The sequence below is a fragment of the Macrobrachium nipponense genome, chromosome 18 (assembly GCF_015104395.2).
Source record: "Macrobrachium nipponense isolate FS-2020 chromosome 18, ASM1510439v2, whole genome shotgun sequence".
Lineage (NCBI taxonomy): Eukaryota > Metazoa > Arthropoda > Malacostraca > Decapoda > Palaemonidae > Macrobrachium > Macrobrachium nipponense.
In genome coordinates, this window is record NC_087211.1 from 24,329,234 (window position 1) to 24,342,262 (window position 13,029).

The 13,029-nt window shown below is 48.0% G+C and overlaps 1 protein-coding gene across 1 annotated transcript in view; it reads right to left on the reverse strand.

The window, feature by feature from the left end:
• The window catches only part of LOC135196925 (nucleoporin 88-like), a 168,359-nt gene extending 155,735 nt beyond the window's left edge, over positions 1 to 12,624 (reverse strand). The window contains exon 1 of the mRNA XM_064223763.1: positions 12,363 to 12,624. Within this exon, the coding sequence (XP_064079833.1) occupies positions 12,363 to 12,554 (192 nt within the window). The 5' untranslated portion in view covers positions 12,555 to 12,624. The remainder of the gene's footprint in view (positions 1 to 12,362) is intronic.
• Between the last annotated feature and the right edge of the window lie 405 nt (positions 12,625 to 13,029).

Below are 13,029 nucleotides of genomic sequence, written 5' to 3' on the forward strand. Positions count from 1 at the left end.
ATTGCAATACACCCCCTGAACACCTGAAACAAGCCCCGATTAACAACATTAATTTGGAGGTGGGGAATCAAATCTACTCGGCCCTCCACTGTACCATTGTCAGTCAATATAATTGAGTACGCGGGTCAGTCTCAAGTTCATTTGTCACTCGTCCAAACTAATCTCCTATGTGTGGCCTTCTAGGCTCCCATATGTGGAGGGCGGGGGGGAAAAACTCCCTGCACCTCTACCCTAAGGTCAAAACTCATTGAGTGCGGGAGGGATACAAACCTGTTTCCTCTCAGCTGGCTATGTGCCTCACTGAGTAGAGGAAAAAATGAAGACCTCCCATGTGGCTCTCGGCCTCTCATGTATGGAGGGAATCTGAAGACCTCCCATGTGGCTCTCGGCCTCTCATGTATGGAGGGAATCTGAAGACCTCCCATGTGGCTCTCGGCCTCTCATGTATGGAGGGAAACTGAAGACCTCCCATGTGGCCTTAGGCCTCTCATGTACGGAGGAGACAACCATGTCCATCTGCGACGGTGTCGTCGATCGTAGTGATGTACCTGCCTGGTTGGCACTTGGAAGAATACCCTCAGATAGACCCAGACATGTTCTTTCCTATCTGTCCTAATACTTAAAATCCTCTCGTGATATATCATATCATGAATACCTTATACATATTCCTAATATTCGATCCCTACTCTAATACTAACTCAGACAGCAAGATTGTTGGGTTTAAAAATAGAATTTAGGCCAAAGGCCGAGTATTGGGACCTATGAGGTCAGTCAGCGCTGAAGGGAAATTGACAAAGTTTGAAAAGGTGTGACAGGAAGAAAAACCTCTGTTGCACAATGAGTCCAGTGTTAGGAGAGCGTGGAAAATAGGATGAGAGAATATGAAATCAGAAAAGTAAGAGAGAGAGAGAGAGATAGATAGAGAGAGAGAGAGAGAGAGAGAAATACAATCGTCTAAGATAAAGAGAGAATATAAAATCAGGGAAGTAGTGAGAGAGAGAGAGAGAGAGAGAGAGAGAGAGACGAGAGAGAGAGAGAGGAGAGAGAGAGAGTGAGAGAGAGAGAGAGAGAAATTACAATCGTCTAACATCTCCACCTCCGTAAATTGCACCCTCTTCTAAGTTAAAAGGGTATTATACTTAACGATAATATACTCGTATAACTCCGTACAGCTATGAACAACCGAACGAGAACTTGTTGTTAATGCGATCGACTCCTATAACAACATCACTTTATTGTACTGATCAGCGTATGACAGTAATCGAATCCGATAGCAACATCCGTTTATTGTATTCATCCACGTGCGACGGTAATACTGTATTCATGTTATAAATGCAGCTGAAGCTAATAAGGCAAAATTACGTGCATCAGCAACCTGGACAGAAGTCCCGTGGTAAGAGAAACTAATAGCATGAAAGAGCTCATTACTGTTGTTTTTTTTTTTTTTTTTTTCTTTACAAAGACAAAGGATTAATAAAGTATATAAAGTGTAAGGTTCGTAATACCTATGAAAACGAGTGAAAAACGAACGGAATCCTAAATTTAACGCCATCTAACCCGATGGAAAAACTAGCTTCCAATGAGACGTATCAGTCAAATTTTGGACTTAAATTACATCGTAAGACGAACAGTATGACTTCGTTCCATAAGTTAAGTATCCAGATATTCATTAATATGCTAACTAGGGACAAAAACATTAGCCGAGACCAAGTGATATGGTTGAATCTGGAGCCAAGGAAAAAAAAAAAACAAAACAAAAAAACAGACTAGCCGGCATCCTTGTCTGTCTAAGCCACACCTCCTTACAATAGTGCTGTTTGACGACAAGCTAGTGTAATTGTAATTTAATTGAAAAGTAATAAAATGACAATTTGTCGAAAATTGCATTTTTCCTAACTATACAAACCTGAGGTCCTTTAACAATAGGAAGTAGCTAGCGGCAGCTGGAACGGTCGTAAGCTTCGAACAAGGGGGTGAGAACGGTAGTTAACTGCTTGTCCGACAGTCGCGCGCTCGCGACTGGGAGGTAAACAATCACTTTTGCTTTTGGCCCATGCAAAATACGCAGAGTGAGGGGTGGCATGAGGAGGGACTATATGTAAAGGACCTCAGGTTTGTATAGTTAGGAAAAATGCAATTTTCGACAAATTGTCATTTGTTCCGATACGTAATACAAACCCTCGGTCCTTTAACAATAGGAAGACTCACTTCTTGGTGGGAGGAATCTGAGTCTTTTGATGAACAGACTGGTGTTCGTCCATCCTGAATGCCTCCTGGTCGTAAGAGCGAGGGAGGGATCCAAGCCTCTGTCCGATTTTGATGTCGGGGTGTGCACCGCAGGATCAATGGTCAGACCTCTGGGCCGAGTACTAAGAGAGAGGCAAGCGTATCTCTTCGTACCAGCAAGCAAGAACTTGTTCCTGTTTTGCAAGAGGCAACATAAAGTATGGGTTGTCTCAAGCTGGCATCCACTTCCTCACCCTTGTTGGAGGAAGTGGTGGATATACGTCCTATCCCTAGTGAAAGGGATAGGATGGGCTGTGAGTACTCACTGCATATTGTCCTTATCCAGCAGGGTGACGACCGTGTCCCTCTAACCACAGGTAGAGGGGAAGAAAAAGATGGGAAGAGGAGCCAGTCACACTCTCATTCACTCATCCATTCTTACGGTCACACCAGGGACTCGATGCTGTTCAGCTGCGAGGGTCTGGGTTCGCTACACAACGTGTTGAGCAGCCACCACGGGTCCCACCAAGGAAAAAGATCCAAGGACCTGTGGGCAATATCCCGAAGGTAGAAGGAAGGGCATGTGGTCTGGTTGGACCAGACCCCTGCCTTCAGTACCTGCGCCACGGAGAAGTTCTTGCGGACAAGGCAGCATCTCCTTCGCATCGAAGGCGGTGAAGTCCATTAGGGAGGGGATTGTGAACGACTCGAACCAATCGTCAGGGACCGAAGGGTTCTGAGTCTCCGCTACGAAGTTCGGTACGAAATCGAGCGTCACGGATCCCCATCCCCTGGATGCTTGACTTCGCAGGAGAAGTCATGCAGTTCCTCAGAGGAAAAGAAGGAAATAGTCGCATGACCTATCCCTCTTCTACTTCTTGGTGATGTCCAGTACCCATACTGGTCTGTCCGTTTGCCACGAAGTCTCTCGCATCCTCCTATCCCCATGCAGCGAAGTTCTCGGTAGTGGATAGGACACCGACACTCCATGGTGGGTGTCAATGGTATGGGTACTGTGACAAGCTATTAAAACGAAGTAATGATGCTCTGTAACAACCGAACTAAGTCAACAGCGTAGTTCGTAACTGACTCGGGCGCTCTGACAGCTGCCGACTGACTGCGTTCGGTAGGAGGCAAGTTGTCAAAGCATCCGAGTAAGTCACGTGACCTTCGCCTTTAAAGGGTTATGCCGAGAGACCAACAAAATAATGTATTTGTTTGTCACCAATGCCGGACAGCGAGGTGATGATTCTCTTAAGGCATGTGCCCAAACAGGCAAAAGTCAATTGCCTTCTAGAGACCGAGGTCCCTGAAGGTAAAACATCTCATGGTTGTTGAATCTCAGCTAAAGAGAAACAACACTATGTACCGTTGAAGACGAAGGTAGATATTGAACTGCAACCTACGTCTTCACAGATGAATCGAGAGAAGGATTCTCAAGATTCATAACCTGTGCTTACAAATGACTGAAAACGCTAACCGCTATTTCATTGCTGTCGGTGAGAAGTCGTAGTTGCAATGAAAGCGGGGCGTTCTTCAGTAATGAAAACACAGGGGAAAGCCGCCTGAAGAACTGCTTCTCATGGGCTGAACATTGGAAGTAGAGCTGTCAGGTCGGAGAGTAGGCGATGTCTTCTGACACATCTCGTAATTCGGGTTGAACAATGAACAATTGTACACCTATGAATACGAGATATTTTGAAGACAAACTCAGATGTCTGCAAAATCATTCGCATTATCGCAGTGCGATGCAGCGGGAGACTTGTACAGACTTCTGTTACCGTGCGGTAAACAGAAAGATGAAAGAGTCCAAGAGATATCTCTGTTGAAAATTCTCGCAATGTCGAAGGCGATGGAATCTAGCGTCACAGCAGTAGATGGTCCTTATTATTGCGAGAATCCCCGTTAATCAGAGACCTAAGTCCATGATTGTTGGGCAGAGATACGGTTCGGTAGTCAATCAAAGCAGGGGAGAGAGAGACATACATGACCGTGCATATCGGAGGCCAGCTGATACTGAGCTGCTATCAGGCAGTTCAATACGCAGTAGTTGAGCCTGAGCTCTCGCTGACTCGTCATCCTGAGTTGCCAGGTAATCCATTATTCACGAAGGAAATGCGTTCGGCTAGACTACCGAGCATAAAAGATATGCTCGAGCAATTATATTTAGGCGAACGAATTTCGGTAAATATAAAAGTTGAAATGGTGTTGTCGTGACAAAACCATAAGTATATAAAAGTTGAAATGGTGTTGTCGTGACAAAACCATAAGTATATAAAATTGAAACTAAAAACTCCTGGGAGGTTGCAGGCAACCCGAGTTGCAGTTCAATTAGAATACTTCTCTTATAAGTCGCAATCCGTAGATTAACTAGGATATGCGCCTACCCCTCGGACAATTCAACTGCTTAGTAGAATCATGTCGCGAGGTTAATATACGTAGTATATTTGTAGGATTCTGAACAACGATCTCCATCCTAAATTCTTTCCTTCAAGAAAACAAAATAAGGATTGGAGATCGACCACCTTCGATCTCTATCAAAGAGAGTGAAGGAGAAGTCTTCCTCGAAGGAAAGCTTCAATGGTGAACAGAATACTAAGACGATAGTTCAAGCCAAACTGGATATTCCCGTCGATCTTCTCTATTCCAGGTGGTCGCGGGCCACTGTGAGATAGTTTCTTTCAGCAGCAGTCTTCTTCCCAATGCTAGAAATTCCGGAATCCGAGCATAGCGAGGTTCCCGATTATCGTGTAACATATCGGGGATTCTCGTCTCGCTCACTTTGGACCGTGGTCTCGCGTAAGTGTTTGGAGATCGTAAAAAACTCGAACACCTGAATGCGCTAGAAATTCCGTTAGAATTCTAAGCAGTCTGCGAAACCCCCACCGAATTCGTTCAAACGATATCGGCTGGTGTCCTCTCGATTCCCGTAGGAATCGAGAATGGGGCAGGATTTTCCTCCTCAACGACCGGGGCTTACGTCAGGTAGGACCCGAAGGTCCCCCCAGCCCCCGTAGCGCAAAGTCCCGAACGTGGGAATCCTACAGAGAAATCTCTGTAGGATCCCTCCCCCCCCTTTCCCTCGTATAGCCGTAAGGAGAGAGGGAATGGGGGAGGAATTGGATACTCGCTGCCCTTCCCAGTGGAACTAGCAGTAGGAGAAGAGTAGGAGCAGCCATCGCCTTGCGGCGATGGCCTCTCAGAGTCTGGGAAAACGTATCGTCAGGAGAAAACGTTTTCCCGCGGAGGGTTACGAACTCTCACTGTAGGTAAGGGTCTGCCGCCACTGTGAACGTCGTCTGCGTGGGGCTGATCGACACCTGACAGGAGAGAGCCGATACCGTCCTCCGACTCATTCCAGTCCTCGTCGAGGTCGAAACCTCTCAGGAGGGGACCGAAGGAGTATTTAAATACGGTGTCCGAAGACAACGTAGAAACGCCGCTGTCGCAGTAGAGGAGGTGGAAGTTGGCTTCTTGATCGACCGCCAGAACTGAGAGAGCCTTCTTGTCCGGAGACGAGAGACTCTGGTTCGAGACAGAATCGGCAAGCTCCGATCGCGGCAGACCCACCGTCGGTTTGGGTTTCCCTCTCGGCCCCAAAACGACTCGAGCAGAGACGTGGGCTCTGCTGGTGGGGAGCGGCAATCCTTCAGCAAGGTCATTATGCTGACGAATCAGCTTAATGACTTCTGCAAATTCCTCTGTATATCGGGAGTAAACCGCGTCTTGCGGAGTAGGACCGTCCCAGTCCCTCCAACAAGAACAGATCCCGAGATACTCCTCCTTCAGAAGGAGGAACAGCGGCAGACCCCTGACGGTCGCCTCCAGCTACTTGCACGTATGTCCTGGTCGGTCCTAGAACCGTGCCTGGTCCATACGGCGTTACATCAGCGGGATCGGCGGAGAGGCGCACCTCTCGCGATCCTCATAGGTACCTCGCTCCTCCCGGTGTAGCCCGAGGAGGTTGAAGGTACAGGAGAGGCAGACCTGACGCTCACCCCCTAGCTCGCTGGCAGGACCAGCGTGCTTGGAGGGCTGCTGCTGATCGTCCACCCGCGGTGGCGATCGAGCAGCAGGCCTAGCCTTGCCGCTCGCCTGGGTGCGAGAGGCTCGGCTGAGAACGTCGACGCTGATCTCTAGGCGAGCTGTTGCTGGTTACCGTCTCCGCCCCCGGTCCCGATGGGAGCGGCGTCAGGTGACCTGCTAGGCTCGTTGTCGCGGTGAGACCGGCGAGCGTCCTCTCTCAGGCGCGTCGAGCCGCTGGTACCTGAGCCGTGGCTGGTACTGACGACCGCGGGGACCCCTTCCTCGCCTCAACCCGTGGCTGGTCAGCGACCGTCACGTCAACCCGAGCAGCCAGCTGGTCGCTGCGAGAGCGTCCACTGGCCTAGCGAGAGTCGTGTCTGCACGACACTCGCAGTCTTCTGCTCCGCGCTTCGGTCTTGGCGGCGAGCGAGCTCGGGTGTCAAGACTTGGCTGGACGGTCTCCCCCCCCCGCGGGAGAACGCCACCTCGGTACTTTCGCTAACGAGAAGCCAGGCGGATCCTGGTACGGCGGAACCCTTAGAACCAGGCGAGGGAAGTGGCAGGCCCCCCCCCCCCGAAAAAAAAAAAAGCCCCTTTTGGGGGGTTTTTTTTTTTAAAAAAAACTCCCTTCCCCTTCCCCTTCTTTTCTCTTTGGTAAAGAAAAGACGGGCCCTGTTCGAGAGCCGAGGCGGATCCTGGTTTAGCGGCAGAAACCGCTAGAACCAGGCGAGGAAGTGCCAGCCGAAGCTGGTACTCCTCTGGTCCCCGTCTTCTTCTTGGTTAGAAGAAAAGACGGGCCCTGTTCCCCGAGGGAGCAGGTAGTACCAGCAGAAGAGCTCCCCGAATCGCCGGAGCGAGACGGGCCCTTCCCTTAGAAGGTCCCGAAGGAGCCTTCTTAGGGGGGAAAACCCGGGTTACCAGCTGGTCGCTGCAAGAGCGGCCGCTGGCCTGGCAAGAGTCACCTGAGCGGTCTCTCACCAGCCTTCTGCTCCGTGCCGCGTCTTGGCGCCGAGCGAAACTCTGGCGCCGAAACTTGGCTGCACGGTCTCCCGAGGGAGAACGTACACTCGGGATCTCTTCGCGAACGAGAGACCGAGCCGGAACCTGGCGTAGCGCATCGCCGCTAGCACCAGGCGAGGAAGTACCAGAGCTAACCGATACTCCTCTGGTCCCCGTCTATCTCTTCCTTACGGAAGGGAGACGGGCCCCCGCTCCCGAAGGAGCAGGAGGACCAGCAGAAGGAACCCCCGTCCCACCGGGGTGGGACGGGCCCGCCCTTAGAAGTTCCCGAAGGAGACTTCTTAGGGGGAAGGCAGCCCTCTTCTTCTTCGGCTTATGGGCCTTAGAAGTCGAAGGGGAAGATTGGGGGGTGAGGGCGAGTCAGGCGCAGACGATGAAGACGAAGATGACAGCTTCCTCTTCTCCTCTTCTCGTCAGCTCACGCAGGGACAGTCGTCAGGTCCTCCATCCAGGCCGGAGCGGGGCTATTGCCGAAGCAACACAGCCCCGACTGCACCTGTCCGGAAGGACCTGGGACTGGGGAAGACACACCGTGGGCAGGACCAGCATGGACAGGCTCAGGAACCAGAGCGACAGGAACAGCAACCAGCTCAGGAGCAGCCAGGAACAGCGGCAGCGGTAGACCCAGAAGGGGACAGCCAAGCCAACAGCGGGAATCACATCAGCGGCAGGTACGGCAGGCCCAGCGATCGCCTCGTAGAATCATCGGCAGCCAGCGGAACCTGGGTCCTGGGCGGCCGGTCCAGGGGCGAGCTGCTGGAACAGCGGAAGTCTGGGGCAGGCAACACGAAGAAACAGGCGGCGGCGGCAACCCCACCTCGGTACGGCGGCGGCCCTAGTAGCGGCAGACGGCGTCATCGACACAGCATGGGGAGTGTAGACCAGGAGGGGGGGGAGCAGCATAAGCGGCTGTGGTAGTAGTGGAGACCGCCCCAGACCTCGCTAGACGCTGCAGCAGCCCGTGGATGCTAGGCACCCCGCTTGCCGCCGCGGTGGTCCACACCTCCTGTCCAAGGTCGTCTCCCACGGATGTAGCACCTGCGGTAACATAGATAGATTAGTAAGAGGGGTTCCCTCACGCACGGGGGGAAGACATCGCCCCACCCCGAAACGGCAAGGAAGAACCCCAAATACAAAATACAACGAAGAAGCTGAGCGGGGGGCAGGAAGGAAGACGAAGAATCGGATACCAAGGGAGTCGCGGGAGAGCTTTCCGACGACTTCCTGGCAGACCTTCGCTTCCCCTACCCCCGCACAGCAGTGAAAAGTAATATGAAAATGAAACAGAATACTGCCCTTGCGATTCACTTCATAGAACTTAAAGGGGGAAAAGATCAATTCCCGGTGGGTAAGAACGGAAACTTGATCCAATAATATGATGCTATCATAAAATATATATGAAAATGAAACAGAATACTGCACTTGCGATTTCACTTTCACATAAAAAAAAATCGTAAGGATCAATTCCCGGGTAAGAACGAAAATTGATCCAAATTAAATTTCATGCAAATAAATAAATGAAAATGAAAAGAATATTGCAATTGCGAATCCACTTTCATTGCATTCTATTATACAAAATTAAAAGGCTCGTGCCGAGCGCAATCACACTTCGGTAACGAACGCACAGGGCAAAAATATAATGAAAAAGAGTACTTACATTTTTCAATTACACACTTTCGCCCAAAATACATGACTCGGCGCGAGCGCGCCCGCCCTCGGCACCGAGACAATAATTCAAGGGTTTAATTCATGAAAAGAGAGGAAATCGCCGCATCTACGGCGATAACTCCATGTTGGTTCATAATTAGTAATGAAAATGAAAACAGTGTACTTACAGTTTCATTTTCAAGTCAAACAAACCATTAGTAAAAACACAATATAAACAAAGCATACGACGATGAAGCGGGCAGAGAGCGATGACGAAACAAACGTCCTTCACACCCGCGGCCGAAGAACCAAAAGTGGTTGTTTACCTCCCAGTCGCGCGGCGCGCGACTGTCGGACAAGCAGTTAACTACCGTTCTCCCCTTCACCCCCTTGTTTGAAGCTTACGACCGTTCCAGCTGCCGCTAGCTACTTCCTATTGTTAAAGGACTGATGGTTTGTATTACGTATCGGAACAAATAATATTTAAAGGTAATTAAATTAACTTTATTAGGCCTAATATTAAATTTCAGTTGTCATTGTAATTTGATAATACGACTGGTAATAATTTGTAACTGTAAATTGACATAAGCGCAATGTAATTACTGACGGCAATAGTCGGTTAAAACGTATGAAGACGTCATACATACGAATCCTTATATCTTGCCATCTGATTATATGCCACCAATAGATACTCATTGACTATGTTAAATGTCAACATAGTTGAACACACGTTCTCCTTCAAAAGACGTTTGTACAAACTTGGCATAAGTGAGTGTGTTGTTACGTTAGTCATTTAGGCAATCAGGAGAGAAGAGATGGATACGGCGACGCAAACCCGTATTCGTCATCCGCTGATTCCAGCGTGAATGACTGCCGAGTTAAGTGTTTATACTATGCTCATATGATGATACATATAATACAATTATAATGCTTTAGTCGGACAGAATCCGATCTTCATTCTGTTCGATTACATTCATATTAATTATCCTCCGATCGGATTCTCGTTCGTTTTCAATTACACCTGTACTGAATTATCAGAAGTCAGAATGCCTTGAGCCTACAGCGTTAGCCAATATAAAAATAACTATCGATATGTTGTATGCGAATACTTTAGGCTAGGCTACTGAATATGCATACGATATATCATCGTGAACACTAGGCTAACTGTAGTTAATTTTTATTCGATTTCTCTCCATACTGAATATCGTAAGTCAATATGCACTTGAACCGGAGAATTAGTTGATATTAACAATTATCGTATCGTATAAGCAGAGGAAAGTAACCTTAAAGACGAAGGAGCATATCTGAAAAAACCAACCATGGCCTAAAAGCTTCTGATGCAAGGAACTCGAAGCAGGAAAAAGCCTAAAGATGCTCTAAGGACACTGTGCTGCCTCTATAAACTACTACTTTTAATAGAAAAACGACCCGAAGAAGCCTGCACTTCTCTTTCTAAACTAAACACTATGTAGCCTATTATCCCTACTCGTCTATATCTGACCTAAGTTTTTATCATCCTGAGAACTTACACATCGAGGGAAGGGGAATCTGCTGCCAACACTGCCTGCTGCGCGCCAGGGGGGGGGGACGGCGGATCCTGCCCTGTGGGCTTGCGGATCCCCATAACCCCCAGCACCGGTTAGGGCTGGTTCTGGAACAGGCAGGGGAGCTGGAAAAGAACGATAGTAATTCAGTATCCCTATTGCTCGATCTATCCTCACTTAATCTTGAAACATAAAATCGGTTAACAGAGATGTCATACTCGATGTCAGCCTACTCTCAAGTCTCTTAAAGAGCACTGTCTCTAAGTCTTTATCTTGATCTACGTTAGTCTCTTCCTGCCTACACTTACTTCTTAATACGAGACCTTTCCTATGTTTGAGATACCCTAACATCTGGTCCAAAGACCACTCCTGACATTCCAAACATCTGGTCTTTCCATTATATTGAAACAGGCCTTACAATTTACGCATAGGAATGACTATCGTGTCATAGGGTACTCATCCTTTTCTTGCATTGTTGGCAAAGACGATACGTTGTTGAACTTCCGCTCGTCGTTTTCTGTGATGTCGTGGCCGAGAATGCAGTAGCCGTTGTCGTAGCTTGTGTTGTTTCTTCCTTGCAGAATCAATGTCTGATGACAAGGTATTAAGAGCAATCCAACAGTAATCCAAAGGGATGGGGGGGGGCCCCCCCCCCCCCCCCGTAATTCGTCACCAAATTCAATCAAATCAAAGGTGCAAATGAAGGCCGGGCAAGACCAAAAAGGAGTTCGCTGTGGATACATCTGTACTCCACCGCGAACGATAAGTGATTGACGTGAGAGGGCAGGTGTGACCGGCCCGTGAGGCAGGGTTATCAGCGGTGGGCTGGTAACTAGGTAACGAGGGTGTTTGCCAGGAGATTGGCAACACTGATCGTTTATTTTAACCAAAGATTTGGTAAATTTTTAATAAATGATGGTTCGGGCTGGTAAGTGACCAGGGCTTGTTCAGGTGTTCAGGGGGTGTATTGCAATATAGTTGTTTACTCGGTGAGGAAAAGTTTTCAGATTGTTGTGATGAAAGTGCCCCAGCGTCTGTGGGCACAAGTGGTGTGCGGATTTATCACAGGAAATGGTTAGTTTATTGACACAAGCGACTCCGTAAACATCGAGATGGCGTCAATCTTCTAAATATTTCGAGTTGTAAGTAAAAATGTTGAACGCGTTTTGGTGAGATTTGCACTACGTTTGAGACCGTTTTCAGTACCCTATGTTTAAATCTTAAAATTTGGCCTTAATTTCAAACTTTGGAGAAAATACTTACTTCGAAAGGAGAGTAGAGGTCTTTAGCTCCGTTTCCCACCAACAACAAGTCGCGACTGATGCCCATCTCCGGTGTCAGGACGCGTTATAATGTACTTTTTCGGAGGGTGGCAAGCGTTGATTGTAGGTGGCCTGTTTGGCCTGCCGTGGTGTTTTACCCTAAGACCCGTCCAGCGTGATGAGGGTTGGTAGTCAGTGATTTTTTACCCTAAGTACTTTTTCGGAGGGTGGCATGCCATGACCGTCGGTGTGTTGGGCCAGTCCATGCGGTTGTTTACCCTACTTCGAGAGGAGCGCAGAGGTCTCTGGGTATTAGGTATTTCAACGGACGCTGGTTCTTGACTAGGTAATGTCTATCTAGGGTTACATGACGTGTTAATGTACTTTTTCAGAAAGTTGGTCGCGCTACAGTATAGGCCGGCCATTCGGTATTTTAGGTACCCAATTCTGCAGTAGCCTGTCTTACCCACCCAATACAAAGAACAAGATAAGAGCCACCATCAGGCTGTCACAGACCACGGCCGGGAACAAGATCACATTGTGCACGAACTGCTAACCTTATGCGGAAGCCTAGAAGTGTTAAAAGTATATTACTAGTAAGTAATCAAGCTCATTTAATTGAGAACAAGCTGCCTACCTGGACTTTGGAATCGGGTGGGTCAATGAGCTGTGCGAAAATACAACTGTCTTCTTTGCTCCAGGCGATGAGCATGTCATCAGCTTTATCCAGAAGCTGATTCTGAGCATATTTCCTAAATGCTCTGCCGTTATATTTCTCTGAGAGGACTCTTGACAAAGAAAGGGAAACGCCACCAGTTGAACCTGCCATGTTAGTGTTTGTGTTCTATTTACCTACAACGGGAGTTTGAAATTCGTACCACTTACATGGCCGGGCAGCAACAATTTGTTCCTTGACGGTTCCGTTCTTTGAGTAAAGTTGATGACAGTCCATGGGGAAATATGATATCATCTGCACATTGGATTAAAATTTTGATTCGTTTTACATCAAATCAACTTTGATCATTAATAAATGTTCTATTATAAAAGCAGGCATAAAATGGTTCAATCAATTACCTATACGAATGAGAGTTTGGAAACGTTCTTTTAAGCAAACTTGTCATTTCTGTTTCAAATCGTGCCGCGCTTTGCAAATGATAGCGTAAAAAATTGATGAAACATCAGGACATTCTAGCCAAAATATTAAGGGCTTTTTAGCATCAGAACTGGCCAAACCAAGGGAAAAACTTTTAACCAAATAATTCCTTCACCAAAGTGTTCTGATAGGTATTAAAAAAAATAATAAT